This window comes from Artibeus jamaicensis, unplaced genomic scaffold, assembly GCF_021234435.1.
Source record: "Artibeus jamaicensis isolate MK-2021 breed Jamaican fruit bat unplaced genomic scaffold, CSHL_Jam_final contig_585, whole genome shotgun sequence".
Classification (NCBI taxonomy): Eukaryota; Metazoa; Chordata; class Mammalia; order Chiroptera; family Phyllostomidae; genus Artibeus; species Artibeus jamaicensis.
Genome location: NW_026521894.1, coordinates 7,858,939 through 7,880,495, shown reverse-complemented (window position 1 = coordinate 7,880,495; position 21,557 = coordinate 7,858,939). Strand labels below are relative to the sequence as shown.

At 38.1% G+C, this 21,557-nt stretch overlaps 1 protein-coding gene and 1 pseudogene across 1 annotated transcript in view; both read right to left on the bottom strand.

Annotated features, from left to right (window-relative positions):
- Positions 1 to 4,238: 4,238 nt before the first annotated feature.
- CUNH11orf65 (chromosome unknown C11orf65 homolog) overlaps positions 4,239 to 21,557 on the bottom strand; it is a 43,278-nt gene continuing 25,959 nt past the window's right edge. The window contains exons 7-9 of the mRNA XM_037158861.2: positions 14,906 to 15,076; positions 8,015 to 8,070; positions 4,239 to 5,499 (exon numbers count right to left, since the gene is read on the bottom strand). Of these exons, the coding sequence (XP_037014756.2) occupies positions 5,363 to 5,499; positions 8,015 to 8,070; positions 14,906 to 15,076 (364 nt within the window). The 3' untranslated portion in view covers positions 4,239 to 5,362. The remainder of the gene's footprint in view (positions 5,500 to 8,014; positions 8,071 to 14,905; positions 15,077 to 21,557) is intronic.
- Positions 19,192 to 19,856, bottom strand: LOC119059264 (peroxiredoxin-1-like; annotated as a pseudogene).

Here is a 21,557-nt window from a genome sequence, read left to right as displayed (position 1 = left end):
CTTAGCCCCTCACTCTGGGAGCGTGCAGCTGAAATCACCCTTGGGCCAAGCCAGCCTGAAACCGGAAAAGACAAAGGCATTTGTGCTGCCTGTCACTACCAAACCCCATAAGCAATGACACTGGTTCAATCTTCATGGGCACTTTATTCAGATGGCCTGTGATGAGAAGATGGCAGGTTCATATCCTAATAGACCACTTTCGTTTCTCTTTCCAGGCCAGACTTTTTTATACCAGGGAATAAACAAGGTGCAGTGAGGGCTTTGAGATTCAGGGAGGACTGGGTGAAGGAAGCTGCAACATTCCTGTCCTGGGCAGTTAGCTGTTCCCAAGGGCGGGCAGTAGTCTCTCCCTGGAACACAAAGGCCAAATCCTTCTGGGCAGTCATCTTTAGCAGTGCCCCAGGTGGTCAGCTGTTTTCCCAGGAGCCAGGACGGGCCTTATCCGTAGTTTCTGAAATAAAAGCTTTAACATACACATTACTTGCTAGGCTTATAACTTTTTAACTTGAACTGAAGTTTTCCAACTCTTGAGTCCCCTATCAAGCCACTGCTAGAGAGTTCCTTACAAAGCGCCTGCCTGACGTCTGTTTCTGTAGTGTAGCACTCATCACGTTCGCCTAACAAAGCACCTGCCCGCCATTCTTAACAAGTGCATGGCTTTTCACACAGCCCACCTTTCCAACCTGTCCAGAGACTATCCAAATCAGGGTCCGACATGGCCCAACTCCTCCCTTCTCAAGGTGTCACCTGGCACCCCAATTTCTCTGGTGCCAGGTCCACAGTCCCAGTGGATATGTACCACCTCTGTGTGTCTCCAACTTCGTCTATTCCCCCAGCAACTTCCAGCACCCAGGTACTGCGCTGCCCTCTTTGCTCTGGTAGTGAAGGGGGCTGGTGATCTAACTCCTCCCTGTATTCTGTAGGCAGACACCCGGCCAGGGGTGGCAGCAGCCCTGATCTCAGCGTAGATCCCAGGGACCTTACCATCCCAGTGCACTCTCCTCATCATCATCTGAGTTTTTCAATGTCCTCTGCAATTATTTTTCCACCAAAGTACATATAAGCCAGGATTCCATTGGTCACTCTGTGCCTCAGAAGATCGGCTAGGTGTTCCAGCTGGGCACAGGGAGAACTGGACTCTGCTCCCACCTACCTCACCACCATCTTCCTGTATCCTCAAATATTCTTATGAATGGCTTAGGAAAATTTACCAAATTTGAAGATAACAAACCTAGGAGAACCACTAATTTACAGGTAAGGAAATTAGAATTCTAAAAGGTAAGGAAATTAGAATTCTTATTTTTTATTCAAGTACTGTTGTCTCCATTTTCCCATCACCACCCCCCTCTGCCACACCCTTGATCCTGCCTCCCTTTGGCATGTCCATATGTGCTTTATACATGTTCCTTATTGACTCTCCCCCCTTTTTCCCCGTTATCCCCTCTTCCAGAATTCTAAAAGGTTTTGACAAGCTGAAACACTCTCTGGAAATGAATAGGATAGAAATTTATGAAGAATAAATGAGTAACAGGTTTCTAAAATATTAAGCATAGAATACTTATTTTATGCTGAGTACCTGACATACATTACATGCAGCATGTTTACCAGATTAGTGATGTTATTACAATTTAGACATGGAGAAAGTAAAATTTGGAGAAATAATGTAAGTATATTAAGACCAGAATATAGTAAATTGAATGTACAAGTTTATGGATAATCTCTAACTTGAAAAGCTAAAAATTTAAACATGGTCTAAGGCGAATAAAAGCAAAGAGAAAAAACTTTGGAATTAATAAAGACTTAAGTAAGCTAGTCTTTAAAAAATGTAGAAAGCTTGTATACTAGCTTGAAATAATATAGATATGTACCATTTTGAGTAATTGCACCTTAATGAAATTATATATTTAGAATACATTTGTTTTACTATTGTACTGTTGAATGTATTTCTTAACCTTATTTTCTGTTTCTGAATAAATGCTTCTAAAACAAAATGTATGCTGAGACTCACTCATGTTATTCAAGCCTGTGCGTGGTCTCTGTCGAGGTACGGTGCTGGTTCCAAGGGAAGCAGCAGTGGCCAGGGCAGGCACAGCCCTTACAGAGCTCAGTCTGGGTCAGACCAGCAACCTAACATGCGGTGTGAACTGGGAAGCCTGCTACTCAGAACCAGCCTGTCAGTCTGCATGTCAGTCTGAATAGTCTGGTAGTTTTTCTGAATTAGCCCATGATAAAAGGCAAATGAATGTTCTTTGGGGCTAGAGAGTGATCTAGTTAACTTTTCTAAAGTCTAAAAGATATGTTCTGGAATATGGCAAATACAAAGATCCTGGAGTCTGAAATGTAAAGTTTGTATACCACATGTTTATTTCATCTTTTTAATTTTTGTTACTTTCATAAAACCAAACAGGTTTCAAGTGTACAATTATACACCATCTGCATGCTATAATTTTATTATGCATCATCTGCATACTGTATTGTGCATGCACTGCCCATTGTCAAGTCTTTCTGCCACCGTGTATCCTCCCTTTGCCCTCTTCCACTTTCATTCTGGCATCACCATTGTACTATTGTTTTGGGGGGGTTTTGCTTAATCCCTTCATGTTTTTTTACCCAGATTCCCCCAAACCTCTTCCCTCTGACAAACTGTGAGTATGTTCTGTGTATCTATGAGTCTGTTTCTATTTTGTTTTATTTTGTTCATTAGATTTCACATATAAGTGAAATCATTTGATATTTTTCTTTCTCTGATTGGCTTCTTTCACTTAGCATAATTCTCTTTAGGTCCATCCATGTTGTTACAAAAGGTAAAATTTCCTTCATTTTTATGGCTGAGTAATTTTCATTGTGTAAATATACCACAGCTTTTTGATCCACTTACCTACTGATGGGCCATTGGGTTGCTTCCAAATCTTGGCTATCATAAATAATGCTGCAGTGAACTTAAGGGTGCATGTATTCCTTTGAATTAACATTTTGAGTTTCTTCGGCTATATTCCCAGAAGTGGAATTGCTGGGTCATGTGGCAGTTCTATCTTTAATTTTTAAAGAAAATTCAACACTGTTTTTCACAATAGCTGCACCAATCTACTTTCCCAGCAACAGTGTGTGAGGGTTCCCTTTCGTCACATCCTCACCAATAGCCATTCTGACAGGCATGAGGTGATATATCATTGTGGTTTTAATTTGCATTTCTCTGATTAGTGATTTTGGGCCACTTTTCATATGTCTTTTGACCATCTGTACAGCCTCTGATAAGCTTCTATTCAGGTACTTTGCGAATTTTTTAATTGGATTATTTGTTTTCTTGGTGTTAAGTTGTATAAGTTCTTTAGACTATAGGCTTTATTTTCAGTGGGATTTCATCTGCATATGATTTGTTAAAGAAAGGCTTACTGCGGTGATCTGTAATAACAGCTTATGGACTGTTACCCAGAGAGCTTTACTGAAATTGTGTTCTCAGTTCACGCTCTAAGTCCTCAGTGAATATTTTGAATTTGAAGAATCTAAGGACAGTATGTTCTTACATCCCAGGAACTTTTGACCTTTCAGCTCACTTATGCTAAGCATGCGGAAGTTTTTTTTCAATATATTTTATTGATTATGCCATTACAGTTGTCCCATTCCCCCAATTCATTCCCCTCCACCCTGCACACCCCCTCCCACCCACATTCCCTCCTTTACTTCATGTCCATGAACTAAAGTGTCTTGATTGGCCCAAGATGGAGTTTATTCTAAGCCCATATCACCAAACTGAAGCTTATTTAAGTTTATATGCTCAGCTCTCCCAGAAAATGTAGGCCCAGGCCAATCTATTAGCAACTGTCTGCTTAGTACAAGTTATCTAACCCAACTCCAATACTTTCCTTTGCTCCATATAAGAAAGTAACCTTGTTTAAACCAATTAGCACTGCCCAGTATAACTTTTTCGTTCCAGCTTACTTTTATCTGTGAAACCCTTTCACTTTGTGCAACTCTTGGAAGCTGCTTTCTATTTTCTACACTCGATGCTTTTCAATTCATGAATTTCTAAATAAAAGCCATTTGGATCAGGAAATTAAGGTCTGAAATTTTCTTTTCAATGAATTGAAATTGAAATATAACAAAATAGTTGGGCATAATTTTTAAAAGACTTTATTTATGTATAGAAAGAGGGGAAGGGAGGGAAAAAGAGAGGGAGAGAAATATCCATCAGTTGCCTCTTGTGAGCCCCCAGCTGGGGACCTGGCCCACAACCCACAACCCTATGCCCTGACCAAGAATCAAACCAGTGACCTTTCAGCTTGAAGGCTGGTGCTCAACCCACTGAACCACACCTAGTTGGGCTAGTTGGGCATAATTTTAACAAAATATATGAAGTACCTGTTCACTAAAATTTACAAATATTACTGAGAAACCAAAGGCCTAAATATATGGGAAGATGTACCATGTTCATGGATTGATACACTAAGAGCACTTCTTCCCTAAATTCATATATAGAATCAATGCAATCCAATCCATTCCCAGCAGGGGTTTTTGGTTTGTTTGTTTAAGAACTTAACAGTCTGATTGTAAGGTTTGTTTGGAAATGCAAAGGACTATAATAGGACAAAACAGTTTATTTTGAAATGAAAGTTTGAAAGAGTTGGGCTAAATGGACAGTAACAAATAGAAGATGGAATTGCTATAAAGATAAGACACAAACATCAGTGGACCAGGATAAAGAACCCAGAAATAGATTCTTGTCTATTAGGATTATAGATAGATTTTTAAAGATACAGTGTGATGATGGGTAGCAGCAGAGGGTGCTTAGACTAGGAGGGTGGGGTAGACTCTGTTCCTTGACCAACTGTCATCTCCAGTCCCCCATTCCTCCCACTGTGGAAGCTGAAAGACAGATTTTGATTTTCTAGCTTCTTTAGCAAAGGGCACCTACTGACCCAGTTTGGTCCAAGGATGTCTAAGGTGACTAGGGCAGGGGCTTCTAGTAAGCCTATTGCTTTCCCAATAAAAAGAGAATTTGCTATACTGCCCAATTATCTTTTTTCTCCTTTTCCTTTTTTAATGGAATAGGATTTCTGCCTGACATGAATGTCCAAATAAAAGATACTTTTTTTAAAAAGCTAAAGATTTTTTTGCACCTAAGTATAATATATTTAAGTGTAATTTTTAGAATATTACAATTTCTCAGAGTACAGGGAATAATTTCTATATTTTCTGTGACCACTGTATTCAGCCCAATGTTCTGTTTCTGTTTAATTTTTACTTGAGTGGATTCTGTGCCAAGAATACAAGCCATTCCAGTCAGAATATACTATCTCTTGATTATAACTGATGGATTCAGGGTTTGAAGGGCCAAAGCTCACAAAATAAAAGAGGACTTAATTTATAGTCCATACGTGGAATCAGGTGTTAGTCTAGTAACATTTGGTTTTTGGTAAGAATTATTTTCTGATATTCCCATGTTCTCTGATGTAGCTGTATAGTCATATTTTCTTCTCTGTTCTTGTTCCAACCTAGAACCTAGAGAATAATGACAAATGTTTACAAAGATGCCAGATGTGTTAAGATATAGACTCATTCAATATGCCAGGTTCTATATTCCTTTTCACCACTCTTAGAGCATCTATCTTTATATCCTATTTAACTGAAGCCATAACTACCCAAAATTTCTTATTCCATTTTACTCACCATATTTTGTTGTCCATCTCTACAAAAGGCTCTGTGGGACTTGGGTTTCAAGTTTGATCTATTACTAATTAGCTGTGCAATTTGGAGTAAGTTACTTACCTTGCAAGTCTCAGTGTCCTCAGTGAGAATTAAGTGTAGTGGTGTATATGAAAAGGACCTATTATTTAGTTTGGCATTTAGTTAGAAGCCTGTTCTCTCTAGAGCTAAAATTTCCAAATGTCAATCGGATGTTGTGCTTTTTGAAGAGGTGACACATTCTCTCTTCAATGCTAGCACCTTCAGTGTATCACCTTCCGCTGACTTCAGCTATAATGCAAACCCTCACTACTTAACTTGCTCTTGTGCTCCTTCAATTATCACACTATATCTTTCCATTGTTTTGCAGTACAGGCAGACCTCGTTTTCTCACACTTCACTTTACTGTGCTTCACAGATGCTTTTTTTTCCTAATGGAAGTCAAAACTACCCACCAGCAAAAACATTATGAATCACTTTATTGCAATACTTTATTGAGGTGGTTGGGAATGAAACCTGCCATATCTCCAAAGGTGTATGCCTATGATCGCTTTTAACTCAGTACTTTATATCCTATGCTTGCATCTTTGCACTTGTCATTCCTTTATATTGTTTTACCTGTCATTGCAAACTTAATATATGCTACACATTGGGGATTCAGTAGTGAACAGGACAGACAACTCCCTGCTCTTAAGTGGAGGTAGTTACCTAAAACTGTTCTGTAGAAGGCCATCAACTCCACTGAACCCTCAAGTTGAAAATGCGGAGTATTTGAGGAACAGGTAAGAGTTCAGTGATGGCGGGGTTGTGAGTGGGGGAGAGTGGACATGATAAGGGTAGAAAGCTGTCCTGAAGTCAAGATTTTATTCTAGGCACAGTGGAAAACTTTGAGGGGCAGCAGAAGCAGTCATTGTTAAGCACTTAGGTTCTGGAGCTAGGCTGACTGAATTCAAATCTTGGGCCTCACAGTAAGTGCCTGTGAGACCTTGAGCAAATAGCCCATCTCTTTGCTTCCTCATCTGTAAAATGCAGATAACAGAACCTGACTCAAATGAGTTACTATTTATTTTAAAGCACTTAAGATAGCACTTCTGCATGGTAATTGCTAAAGAGGAGTTTAAGTATTCTAACTGCATTGATTTAAATTAGTGAAAGATCGCTATGTGTTGTATGGGGAATGGGCTGGAGGAGCATCAGTTTGGAGGCTGTGGCAGCCTGGACTGTGGTAGCAATGAGCTGGACCCATGTGGATAGGTTCCAGCTAGTGATAGTTAACATTTTATACAGTATGAATTGTGTACCAGGGACTAGCCTAAGCTGTTTACACCTTTTACCTCTTAGTACTATTAGTACAAAACTTAGGAGCTTGGTACTATTGTTATTCTCACTTTACAGAGGAGGACACTGAGCTAGTAACCTGCCCAAGATCACACAGCCAGTAAATAAATAGTAGCGCCAACAATCAAAACCAGGCGGTCTGAATCTACACTCCACAACGTAACCTCTCTGCTTTACTGCCTCTCACGGATGATGGCAGGACAGAACTCATACACTCAGATTATACAGTCACCATAATCAGATTCTGGCTATGTTAGAGTTACTGATAGTTCTGGGATATGATGATCTGCTGCTTTAACATGCCATCATTTTCAGTTTCTCAGGATCTCAGTATTGTGGATCATGGGAGGGACAAGAGTGGCATAGAATTTTTAAAATATTTTTAACATTTTGAGGCATTTATTTAGCCAAGTGAAGTTTGCTCAAAATTATTTGCTAAAAATAATTTTCAGCAATTTAGAAGTTTGCTAAAAATTATTACTGAAACCATAAGATGCAACTTTTAAAGAAAAGGATTCATTAAATTTTTAAAAATTCAACCCTATATAAAATTTAAAAATTCTATTTCCAAATAACAGTCTTACCTAGAAGGCAGAGATTTTCAACCTTTTTCATCTAATGGCACACAAACTAATTACTAAAATTCTGAGACACATTAAAAATTTTTTTGCTGATCTGATGAAAACTAGGTATAATTTTTATTCATTCATACTGGACAACTATTGTGTTGGCTGTTGTCATTTTTTTATTTGACAGTCTAAGGGAAAAGAGGTCTGTGCCCCTGAATGAATAGTCAGATATCGCATGTTTTAAAACTTCTTGTGGCACACCGGTTTGAATCACTGCTATAACATAAGAATCACTTGGCAAAGTTTATGTCTATATACTTTGCAGGGTACTAAAATGTTAGGTGCTAAGAAATGTGTCCATGTGTAGAATGTATCATATTTGTTCACAAGAATTTCCCATAAAGTATTGGTAAAAAATCACCTACTTGTGAAGTTAGCTGAAGAGTTGCTTGTAGCAATTTCCTTCCAGTTGGCAATATACCTAAGCACATCATATAGACACTCATTACATTAAGTTAAACTGGTTTGTTAGTAAGTAATGAATTAATTCATTAGTACATGTATAGGCTACTTCTACAATTCCACTTTCTCTATGAAATCTTATATTAATGGCAACAAATTCTCTAGTCCAATGTTTAATTTTCATTACTTTCCCACCTCTGCGTAGCTCTCATGCGTACAAAACAAACTCTAGGACAAGGAGTTCAACGATGTATAAAAATTGTGCTCACATCTACCATGTTAGTGCCCTTTGGTCTTCCTCAGCACACCTTTCCTCATCTTACCCTGTTCTATTCCTTCCAGATAATGTCCTCAGTTGAATGCTGACTAAGATGTTAGTTAACTTCTAAATTAAAAGTATGGACAGAAAACTCAGGGGGAAAAAGGGGGTAAACAATTATGACAAATTTTCTTCTCGGTTCCAGATTGCCACACCCATCTCTGACATGTTAACAGAAATTTAAAGCATGTGGTTTATGATCTTAGTAGAGCTATGGTGCTACCTTTGCAGAGTGCAGTCAACATGAGAGATTGCATCCAAGTAGGACAAATGCAGCTGCCACCTTAGTTTCCCAAACAGAGACTGAAATAGGGACACCAGGGTAGCCTGAGAAGAGGTAGAATAATAGGGAAGAACAAGGTGTGATGAGCTATGAGGACAAAGGCATGCTCCAAGAGGCAGGTTTCCTGTAACTTATTCCATTTCATTTGAGGCTCTGTGTGTCCTCTTTCCCAAGCCTTGCTTCTTCCACTTGCACCCAAGAAGTCAGGTAAGGAATTGGTCAGGGCAGGTGCTGAAAGGGAGCTGAGGAGGACTAAAATTGTCGTGTAAAAAATGATTTTCTAAGAACTCATTTATTCCATTGAATTACTCTGGTTAACTTAGTGTTCCTAAAGGGGTTTTTTTGTTTGTTTGTTTTTTGGTTTAGGAAGGTATATGTTATCCAACGATATTTAAATATTTAAAGTACTGTGTCTATAGTTGGGTTTTTTTGTTACTCCTACTTCTTATTCCAAAAACTGTATTTTATTACCTTAAATAAGATATTACTGGGTCACTGCTAAAACATGCAGGATGAGAGCAGGCAGTGTAAACCCTTTCCCAGGATCTCTTAGTAGACAGTGCAATCTGGACTGACTGTAAATCTAGGCAGACTTTCAGTGGTTGTTCAGGATCACTATGAAGACTTGCATGTCTATCATCCTGCTTCCTTGGATCTATATACTCAAAGGTTTGCATTCCACCTTCAAGAACACCTTGATTTACATATTTTATGTATATGCTGAAAGATTTTCATTCTACTTTCAAGGACATCTGACAGCCTGGAGTATAAAAATATGCCATACTTAATTAAGGCTGATCACTGACCCAGCTCTATCTGATACTAGGACAATTATTTTAAAAGAACTCATAAAAGACATACCAACAGTAACTGATAAAAATATCTAAGTTTTACAAATGAAAGAAACAGTCTGATAGCACTACTATACTGCTCATGTCATAGAACTAATTTGTCTTTCTCACTAAGAAGATTTTGTAATTTTAAGATAATAATTGCAGAATAGTATGATAAATCTATAATAAATTTCTCAGGATTACAAATGTAACATTCTGATTATCTGGGAACGTGCCCAGCCTGAGAAGCCACTTAACTACGTGTCCTAGAAATCAAAGGAACAGCTTCAGCTATAGAAACTACATAGGCAAAGATCTCATAGCAACACAATCAATAGACTATATTAGGAAATTATTTAAGATATCCCAGCTGCTGATCACTTAACAAGTTATTTCTAAATTCACTTGCAGTTTGAAAATTATGAAGATTCTGTAAGAGGAACATCTTACAGAGAATATGCCCCTAAAAATCCAACAAGATCAATGACAGCAGTGGTCACACAGCACTGTGGGTGACTCAGTGATGCTGATGCAGGTTGCTTTATATTCTAAGTTCCTGCAGCAATGTATCTCTCAATACTGCAGAATTTATGACAGTATTCATCAGTGTCTTTAAGGACAAGAGTGAAGTTGGCTGTATCCATTCTTCTCCCCAGGAGAACAGCCAACTGTCACAGCAAGGGACTAACACAAAAGCTGTTGGGGGAAAACCTGGTTTGTATCAGTGTCAACACATTAATGCTGTTCTGTTGGTCTGACTATTGAAAACTGTCCACAGATTTTGAAGGATACTCTACAAAGAATTAGTGGTCACCAATTCTTCTGAAGAAAAATGTCAGACTCTGAAATTCTCATCAGACAAGGTGGCATCAATCCAGTTACAAACACGTACTGGAAAGACTGTGGAAACCACAAATGCACTGAGAAGAAGGTGCTTGCTTATACCCAAGGTCTGCAGTCAGCTGGGGAAGATCTTTGCAGTTTAATCTTACCTGAGATAATCAGTAGCTTGGGATTAGTAATGCTACTAAAATACTTCCAAATAATCACGCTGAATTCTATTTGAAATGTTTGTTATCCGGGGCCTAAGTGAGAGAATGAACTAATAGATATCGTACATAATTTGGAAACATGAGGTATCTCCATTTTAAAAACTGGAAAATGTCAGTTAATCCTACCAGGCCAAACCTAGGTGTATCCATCCAACCCCACATAAGTATATGCTGCCACTTCAAGTCTTAATGGTTTATTGTTTTTATCCTTTCTTCCACAAATTTAATCCCCTACAAGAGAAGGGTATGGCAGATGACAGTAGACTGACATGTCTGTTTATTTCCTCCCTTTAAACTTAGTTGTATTGTTCTCATTGTATTCCAGTAGTGATGAAATACAGGATATTGGGTGTCATTTTTTATTAATATTTGACTAAAGTGGGCTGGTCCTTTGCTTGAATTAGTCAACTATATAAGGGAAAGGTAAATCAGGATTTCAAACACTCACTTGAGAAAATTCTCTATCCTGCTTTCAGAAGCTCATTCAAAATGAACCTCACCAACCTCTCCCTTTTTTTCTCCATTCTTTACCCAGAATTTTTACTCTTGGGAAAACAAGTAGAAGTACAGCATTACACAAAGTATATAATTTTCTAACCACTAATCTGTATACCTGAAAGTAATGCAAAATATTGAATGTAAAAAATATATATACTTATAATTTTTAAAAAGGTACTCCATTACAGTGTATTTTTAAAAAAACATATTTGATTATATTATTACAGTTGTCCCATTCCCTCCCTTCATTCCCCTCCTCCCTGCACACCCCCTCCCACCCACATCCCCACTCTTTAGTTCATGTCCATGTGTCTTAAGTTCTTTAGCTTCTACATTTCCCACACTCCTCTTGCCTTCCCTGTCTATTTTCTCCCCACCAACTATGCTACTTATTCTCTGTACCTTCTCCCCCCTTCTCCTCCTCCCACTCCCCTGTTGCTAACCCTCCATGTGATCTCCATTTCTATGGTTCTGCTCCTGTACTAGCTGTCCTCTTAGTTTGCTTTTGTTTTAGGTGTGGTTGTTAATAACTGTGAGTTTGCTGTCCTTTCACTGTTCATCTTTTTTATCTTCTTTTTCTTAGGTAAGTCCCTTTAACATTTCATATAATAAGGGCTTGGTGATGATGAACACCTTGAATTTGACCTTATCAGAAAAGCACTTTATCTGCCCTTCCATTCTAAATGAAAGCTTTGTTGGATAGAGCAATCTTGGTTGTAGGTCTTTAGATTTCATGACTTGGAATACCTCTTTCCAGCCCCTTCTTGCCTGTAAGGTCTCTTTTGAGAAATCAGCTGACAGTCTGATGGGGACTCCTTTGTAGGTGACTGTCCCCTTATCTCTTGCTGCTTCTAGAATTCTCTCCTTCATTTTAATCTTGGGTAATGTAATTATGATGTGCCTTGGTGTGTTCCTTCTTGGGTCCACCTTCTTTGGGACTCTCTGAGCTTCCTGGACTTCCTGGAAGTCTATTGCCTTTGCCAGATTAGTTTTCCACTTGTTGCTCTTCCTCTTCCCCTTCTGGTACCCCTATAATTTGGATGCTGGAACATTTAAAGATGTCCTGGAGGCTCCTAAGCCTCTCCTCATTTTTTTTGAATTCTTTTTTCTTCATTCTTTTCTGTTTGGTTGTTTCTTTCTTCCTTCTGGTCCACTCCATTGATTTGAGTCCCAGTTTTCTCCCCATCACTATTGGTTCCCAGTGCATTTTCCTTCATTTCACTTAGCATAGCCTTCATTTGTTCATCTAATTAGTGATCAAAATCAACCAGTTCTGTGAGCATCCTGATTACCAGTGCTTTGAACTGTGCATCTGATAGGCTGGCTTTCTTTTGGTTGCTTAGATGTGTTGGCTCTGGGGCTTTGCTCTGTTCTTCTGTTTGAGCCACTTTTTTTTGGTCTGGTCACACCAGTTATGTAGTGAGGGGCAGAGCCTTAGGTGTTCACCAGGGCATGGTAACACATTTGCTGGGTTGTAATGCTGTATGTAAGGATGAGGTTCAAGAGGGAACAATGTGCTTGCTCCACTCTGTTGGATTTCAGTCCCTTCCCCCACTTCCCCCAACCAAACTGAGCCCTTCTGGTGCTGACTCCCATGTGGGTGGGCTTGTGTATGTTCTAGGACCCTGTGCGTCTCTCCAACGAACTCTCCTGTGAGGCTGGGAGTCTTTCCCTACGCCTCAACCCCCACAGATGTTTTCAATCGGTGTTTTAAGGCTTTATTTTCTGGCACTGGGACTCTGGGTTGTGCTGTCTGTCTCACTCCCCAGTTTCGCCTGGTTTATCTGCATGCAGATGTGGGACCATGGCCCAGTCAGCCAGCTGCCTTGAGCACAGTGCCTCGCCTCATAATTGCTGCCTCTGCCCATTGCCACCCCACGCCCAGGGTCTGCCCACTGCCGTCTTGCACACCCGGGTGCCTTGTGCACCCAGTGCCACTGCTTTTTGTGCTACAACCCCTCTCTGCTTGGCTGCCTGACTCCAATCGGTCTGGATTGAATGTGTCTATTTTAACTTCTTGGTTGTCCAACTTCCATACAGTTCAATTTTCTGTCAGTTGTTATTTTGTTTCTAAATTGTTGTCCTTATTTTGGTTGTGCAAGGAGGCACAGTGTGTCTACATACACCTCCATCTTGGCTGGAAGTACAGTGCATTTTTTTGAATGTCATTTTCTGTATCATTACTACTATCTGTATTTATTTAGTGTCCCCCAAAATCACAGACATTCTGTCTATAGAGAATCCAAATACAATGGTCAGGACAAGATATTGGGTTAAAGAATCTTAACAATCTCTTTTTACTACTTACTTATTGCAAAATATTTTACAGCATCTATGTACAATGCATAATTAGTTATTTATTTTTGTATTTCCCTTTTTATTTTCTAATATATCTTTCCCATCAATATCTTATTTTTTCTTGTTTTTTTTAAGTCATTCTTTTTACTTTCCTGTCTTTTCTCATTATTCTTTTCTGATTCATTCCCCTTGGATGCTCTTCTTCATGTTCTATTGTTCAATGACATGTTGATTTTTCCTATCCCATATTCATATCTCTCTTCCTGATTTCTTCCTTTTTCTTATGTTTTTTTACTTACACTATCTTCATTTTAATTTTTCTGCCTTTTCATCCACACAATAGTCACATTCATTATTGTAGCTGGTAAGTATTTAATATATTTAAACGCTGTTTGAGATATAATTCACTACCATACCATCCACTCATTTAAAGTGTATAATTCATGACTTTTTGTGTACTCACAGAGTTGTGTATCCATCATTATCAATTTTAGAACATTTTTATTTAAAAAAAAAACTGTACCATTTAGCCTCACCTCCTAACCCTCATAAGTCTTCCAATCCTAGGCAACCATTAATCTAATTCCTGTCTCTATAGATTTGCCTTTCTGGACATTTCATATAAATGGAATCATAATATGTGGTCTTTTTTTTATTGGGTTCTTTCACTTAGTAGAATCATCAATATTGTAACATGCATCAGCATTATTTTTTTACTGCAGAATAATATTCCATTCTATAAATATACCACATTTTTATTTATCCATTCATCAGTTGATGAATATTGGGGTCATTTCTACTTTATATTATGAATAATGCTGCTATGAACATTTATGTACAAGTTTTTGCATGGACGTGTTTTTTCATTTCTCTTGTGCATCCATACTGAGGAATGGAATTGTTTAATCATATGGCAACTTCATGTTTAACCACTTGAGAAACTGCCAGATTATTTTTTAAAATGCCTGCACCATTGTACATTTCCACTGACAGTATATAATGGTTCCAATTCCTCTACTTCCTTGTCTTCCTAATTATAGCCATCCTAGTTTGTCTGAAGTCAGACCTCATTGTGGTTTTAACTTGAATTTCCCTGATGGTTATATTAAATATTTTTAAATTTCCATCATATACATACACAAAAATTCTAAAAATGTTGTCCAAGGGCTATAGTATGCCACTAAAAATTATAACTTTTTAATGCCTCATGGGAAGATTAGGGTCTATAAGTTAACAAAATTCTTTGTTTTATTTATTTCATGTTCTTAGCTTTGTCTCTAAATCTCAAAGTAAGAAATAAAGCAGATTTAGGCTAAGGCATAAGTATGAAGTCTGACAATAAAGAACACCTCTCTAATTTTCTTTTTTCTACTTTTAGATCATCCCTCTTATATCTTTCTCCCTCATTTCCTCTTTTTTCTTTCTAGACAAGTATACATACTTGTTTTCTGGGGAGGAGTGGAGATTATGTTTGTGACTCCTACATTCAACATGGACGGGAATGAGAAATATTACAAAGAAGAATATATGATGCCTGCCCTTGCTCCCCAAGAACAGTAAAATGTATTTACTCATCAAAGTTCAGTGTATTTGTCCAGTTCAGCACTTCATCCACTTCCCATTCCATCACAGAATCTATCCCACCATCTTCAATAGATCTTATTAGCCCTTTCGTTGCTGTGTGAATTAAACCTAGAGTTTCACTATTTGTTGACTTAGCCTCCAGGCTTCCCGCGTAGTACCTAAATATAGGAAAGAAAGAGAGACATAAATCCTCTGGAACATGTGATTCCTAGTAGATGCAGTTACAGTATATTATTGTTATTAATAATACTATTTAAATATACAGCAAGTTTTTATCCTACTTAATACAAATATCTCTAAACCAAGTTCTATGCAATGGGGTCTTTTGGAAAAACAAAGCAACTTAAGCAAGCACATTAATTGGAGAGAAGCTTCATTTCAAGATTCCCACTCAGCAAGTTGGATTTTTATGATACAAAGAAAAACTAAATTATATCACCAAATCATTGAATTATAGAATGAGAGAGCCTTGGAGACCAAATACTGGCCTACTTGTTTTATAGATAAAGAAATTCTGGAAGAGTTGAGTAACTTTTAGAAGGCCATGCAGCTGATGACAAATACGAAGAAAGAAGGAAAGAGATAGGAAAAAATAAATGGAAGAAAGATATTGAATTTTTTTGTGTGCCAGGCACTTTTCATACATCATTTTAATTGTCTTTAAAACCACACAGCCATATGTGACAACTATTTCTATTCCCATTTTATGGATGAGAAATTTGAGACTTAGAGAAATTAAGAAATTGTTTGAGATCATGAATGCAGTAAATATATATCAGAGCCAGCATTCAAACCTGATTGTAAGTGCAGACTTCTGTAGCACTATTCTCTTACATTCATCTGAGAACATAAATTAATGCATCCACCAAACATAAGCTGAGTGAGTAGACAGAAGCTGTGCTCACCAAGAATAGTAAAATATAGCATTTTTTGTTTTTTACTTTAAGATCTACATTGGTGTTCTATTTTGAAGGTTAACCTATTCTGACACTATTTAATTTGACACTCACTTATTAGTAAGTGGCATGGTGGAGGTGTACAGCTAGAATGTGGTATTGAACTATCTGACTCTGAATGTTGCTTCTGTGATTTATTAGCTGTATAATCTTTGGCAAATAATCTAGCCTTTCTGGGACTTAGTCTCCTCTTCCTTTAAGTGATAATTATTATACTGCCTCCTGCTAAATCCTTAAGAAATTTAGAAGTATAAATACAATTAAAGCATTTACAACTACTGGCACATGGTAATTCACTGAAAGAAAGCTTCCATAACCCTGGATGGCAAAAAATGTGACAGTGACAAGATGTTTCCCTGCTCTCATCAAGTTTTTGCTTTGTCAGACTTTAAATGGATAATGATCCATGTGAGCCAATGAATTATTTAGAAGCAGGAACATGCCTCTTGATGTATACTGCTTAGTAAGTGCACAAATGATAAGAAAGTATGATTTCACAATTTTTCTTTTTTTTTTCCTCAGTTCAAGTTTAATAGAACTACAGAAAAGGTATTGCCCCACTACTGTACATGTCTGTTGGTGTGCTCCATAAGTTCAGGCCATTTCCTCCAGAAAAAGAAAGGCTGGCCTAAATCAAAGATCTTGTGTTTTTCTTTTTATTAAGCCAGCATTATCCTAATTCCAAAACCAGATAAAGACACAACAAAGAAAGAAAACTTCAGGCCAATATTGCTGATGAACATAGACGCTAAAATCCTCAAAAAAATATTGGCAAATCGCATCCATTAAAAAGATCATACACCATGATTCATTCCAGGGATGCAAGGATGGTTCAATATTTGCAAATCAGTAAATATAATACATCACATAAACAAAAGCAAAGACAAAAATCACATGATCATATCAATAGATGCGGAAAAAGCTTTTGATAAGGTACAACACCTATTCATGATAAAAAAAAACACTCAGCAAAGTGGGAATAAAGGGAGCATTCCTTGACATAATAAAGGTCATATATGAGAGACCTACAGCCAACATCATACTTAATGGGCAAAAACTAAAATCCTTTCCACTAAGATCAGGAACAAGACAAGGTTGTTGTCCACTTACACCACTTCTATTCAACATGGTATTGGAAGTTTTAGCCACAGTGATCAGACAAGAAAAGGAGATAAAAGGCATCCAAATCAGAAAGGAGGAAATAAAACTGTCATTGTTTGCAGATAACATGATAGTGTACATGGAAAATCCTATAGACTCTACCCCAAAACTTCTCGAACTAATTAATGAATTTGGCAAAACAGCAGGTTACAAAGTCAATATCTGGAAATCAAAGGCATTTTTCTCTGGTTCGCAGACCTGTGCTTTAATCCACTGAGCTATACCAGCCAGGGCCTCAAAGACATTTTTGTATACCAACAATGAATCAGCAGAAGCAGAAATCAAGGAAAAAATTCCATTCGATATAGCAAAAACAAAAATAAAATATCTGGGAATAAACCTAACTAAGGAGGTAAAAGACCTGTATGCAGAAAACTACACAGCACTGAAGAAAGAAATCAGGGAAGACACAAACAAATGGAAACATATACCTTGTTCATGGATTGGAAGAATTAACATCATCAAAATGTCCATACTACCCAAGGCAATATACAGATTCAATTGCAATACCTATTAAAGTACCAATGGCATATTTCAAAGACATAGAACAAACACTTCAAAAATTTATATGGAACCATAAATGACCTCGAGTAGCAGCTGCAATTTTGAGAAAGAACAAAGTAGGAGGGATCACAATACCCAATACCAAACTGTATTACAAGGCCACTGTAATCAAAACAACCTGGTACTGGCATAAAAACAGGCACATAGACCAATGGAACAGAACAGAGAGCCCAGAAATCAACCCAAGTCTCTACAGGCAACTAATATTTAACAAAGGGGGCAGTAACATAAAATGGAGTAAAAAATAGCCTCTTTAACAAATGGTGTTGGGAGAACTGGACAGCTACATGCAAAAAAATGAAACGAGCACCAACTTACACCATACACCAAAATAAATTCAAGATGGATAAAAGACTTAAATATAAGCTGTGACACCATTAAAGTCCTAGAGGAGAACATTGGCAGGAAAATCTCAGATATTTCACGCAGCAACATTTTTACTGTTATGTCCCCTAGAGTAAGGGACATAAAGGAAAGAATAAACAAATGGGACCTCATCAAAATAAAAAGCTTCTGCATGGCTAAAGAAAACAGTATTAAGATAAAAAGAGAACCAACTATTTGGGAAAACATATTTGCCAATGATACCTCAGACAAGGGTTTAATCTTCAAAATATTCAAAGAACTTACATGACTGTACTCTAAGAAGACAATCAACCCAATTAAAAAATGGGCAAAGGACTTGAACCGATAATTCTCCAAGGAGGACACACAGAGGATCCAGAGATACATGAAAAGATGCTCAATATCACTAGCTATCAGACAGATGCAAATTAAAACTACAATGAGATACCACTTTACACAGGTCAGAATGGCCACCATAAACAAATCAACAAACAACTGTTGGAGAGGATACAGAGAAAGGGGAACCCTAGTGCACTGTCGTTGGGAATACAGACTGGTGCAGCCACTGTGGAAAACAGTATGGAATTTCCTCAGAAATCTAAAAATGGAACTGCCTTTTGACCCAAGAATTCCACTGCTGGGATTATACCCTAAGAGCCCTGAAACACGAATCCAAAAGAACCTATATACCCCAATGTTCATAGCAGCACAATTTACAATAGCCAAGTGCTGGAAGAAACCTAAGTGCTCATCAACAAATGAGTGGATCAAAAAACTATGGTACATTTACACAATGGAATTCTATGCAGCAGAAAGAAAGAAGGAGCTCCTACCCTTTGCAACAGCATGGATGGAACTGGAAAGCATTATGCTGAGTGAAATAAGCCAGGTGGTAAAAGACAAATACCATATGATCTCACCTTTAACAGGAACCTAATCAACAAAACAAACAAGCAAGCAAAATACAACCAAAGACACTGAAATACAGAACAGGCTGACAGGGACCAGAGGGGCAAGAGGAGAGAATTTCAGGGGAAAAGGGGAAGGATTCACAGGAACAAGTATAAAGGACACATGGACAAAAACTAAGGCGGGGGGTGGGAAATGGGAGGGAGGTGGGAGCACTGGAGGGGGTGGGCTGGGGTGGGAGTAAAAGACAGAAAACTGTACTTGAACAATAATAAAATAAAATAACTGTAACATACCAGAAAGAAAAAAAATATCTTGTGTTTTAAGCATGACAATACTATAAGAGAGGTTTTGTTCTCATGGCTGTACACTGCCACCATGACCCTATAATGTCCCCAGTGCTCACTTCTGGTTAGAGAAATATTCTTTGCTCTTCTGGACATCAGGCTTGATGGCATCACTGCCAGGTCTCCAGCCAGCTGGGCACACTTCCCCATGTTTGTCAGTGAAAGCCTTAACTAGTCTCAGAGTTTCATCCAACAAGTGGCAAACAGGAAGGTCATTTACAGTGATCTGTGGAAGGATACCTTCTCTGTCAATGATAAAGAGGCCCCTCAATGAGATGCCCTCATCAGCCTTTAAGACCTCATAGTCTGAGCAATGGTGCGCTTGGGATCTGACACCAAGGGAATGTTCACGGGTCCCAGTCCTTGTTTCCTGGGTGTGTTGATCCATGCCAGGTGACAGAAGCACCACTCCACAGAAGCACCCATCACTTGGCAGTTGAGTTTCTTAAATTCTTCCACCCTATCACTGAAAGCAATGATATCCGTGGGGCTAACAAAGGTAAAGTCAAGAGGGTAAAAGAAGAACACCGCATATTCTCCTCTGTAGTCAGATAGGCTGGTATCTTTGAATTGACCATCCGGCATTAACAGCTGTAGCTTTGAAGTTGGGGATAGGGTGCCCAATGTTAGCATTTTCTGAAGACATCTTGCTATCAGCGGCTCTGAGACACAAATACCAAAAGAAGCAGGTCAGGAGGAAGAATCAGGAAGCCCCCGATTTTACAATTTTTCTAGAGTTCTTCATTCACTTATTCATTTAATAGACATTTACTTCAGTGTCCAATCTTTGCAAAGCAATCTGTACAGTGGTGAAATGCCTTCATGGAACTTGCAGTCTTCCCCATCTCTACTCTCCTCCCTAAACAACGGGCAGTTAGCAGACATATACTAAATTAAAAAAATACGTAAATGATGGTACCCTGTGGCCCACAATTATTAACTAATGCTCATGCCACAGCGAAAATGCACTTAGAAATCAGAAACTGCTGAAAGGCTGAGGTTGAGTGTATTTTTTATGAGTTCCTCTATGTTTACCTTCCCAAAGATACAGACACTTAAGATTAGGTTTGGGAACTGGGGTGATACTCTAGTTTTCCTTTTACAGCTCTGATATACAACAATTCATATATCTACTTTTTATTCTGACTTTATTTTTGAAATTTAATCTTTATTGTATTATTTATTACATTACCTTTTAGTCCTCTTATTGTCCCCTCTGTTGTCCAGGTCCCTGTTTCCTTTTTGCTCAGTCCCTCCACCCCCCGCCCTCCCCCGCCCCAGCTGTCATCCTGCTCTCCATCTGGGAGTCTGTCCCCATTTTCCTTGAGTGACTTTTTTTTGTTTCCCTGGATGAAAAAAGTCCTCATTGGGAAATGCCAATGTGGCAGAGGTGAAACAAAAAATGGCAGCAGCACTAAAAGACATCAAAATTGATGAGCTCAAAAACTGTTTTGAGCAGTAGAAAAAATGTCTCAGTAGGTTTACTGCATCCAATGGAGAGTACTTTGAAAGCAACTAAAGTTTAAACATGTAAGAATCAATGTACAATTCTGTAATGAATATACTCTGTGCTTAGGGTTCCCCCTCATACTTATTATACACCTGTAAATCTATCACTACAATAAAAAATGAACACATCACCACCCCCCAAAGTTCCCTGTGTGCCTTAGTAATCCTTCTCTCCCTCTTCCTTCCCACCCTTATCCCCAGACAACCATTGATCTGCTTTGTGTCACTCTAGGTTTGTTTGTATTTCCTAGAATTTTGTGTACATGAAATCATAGTGTGTTCTCTTGTTTGACTTGTTTTATTAATTCAGCACCATTATTTTGAGATTCATCCATGTTGCTGTGGGTGTCAGTAGTTTGTTCCTTTGTACTGCTGAGTAGTAACTCTTTGCAGGTACATTGCATTTATTTATCCAGTGATATTTGGGTTGTTTCTGGTATTTGGCTACTTCAAATAAAGCTGTTATAAACATTCATATACAGTCTTTCTGTGGGCATATGTTTTATTTCTCTTGGATAAATACCTACAAGTGAAATGGCTGAGGTGAATGGTAGGTATATCCTACCATTTAACTTGTAAGAAAACTGCCAAACTATTTTCCAAAGTGGATGTACCATTTCCATTTGCTCTATATGTGTGCAGACAATTTCTGCCATTCTAGTGGTAATGTAATATCTCATTAGTTTTGGCTTGTACTTTCCTAACGACTAATGATGATATTAGTTCACTTGTGCCTATTTGCTATACACATATCTTCATTGTCAGAGTGTTTGTTTAAATCTTTGCCATTTTAAAATTAGGTTGTATTCTTATTATTGAATTTTGACTTTAAAAATATTCTAGATACA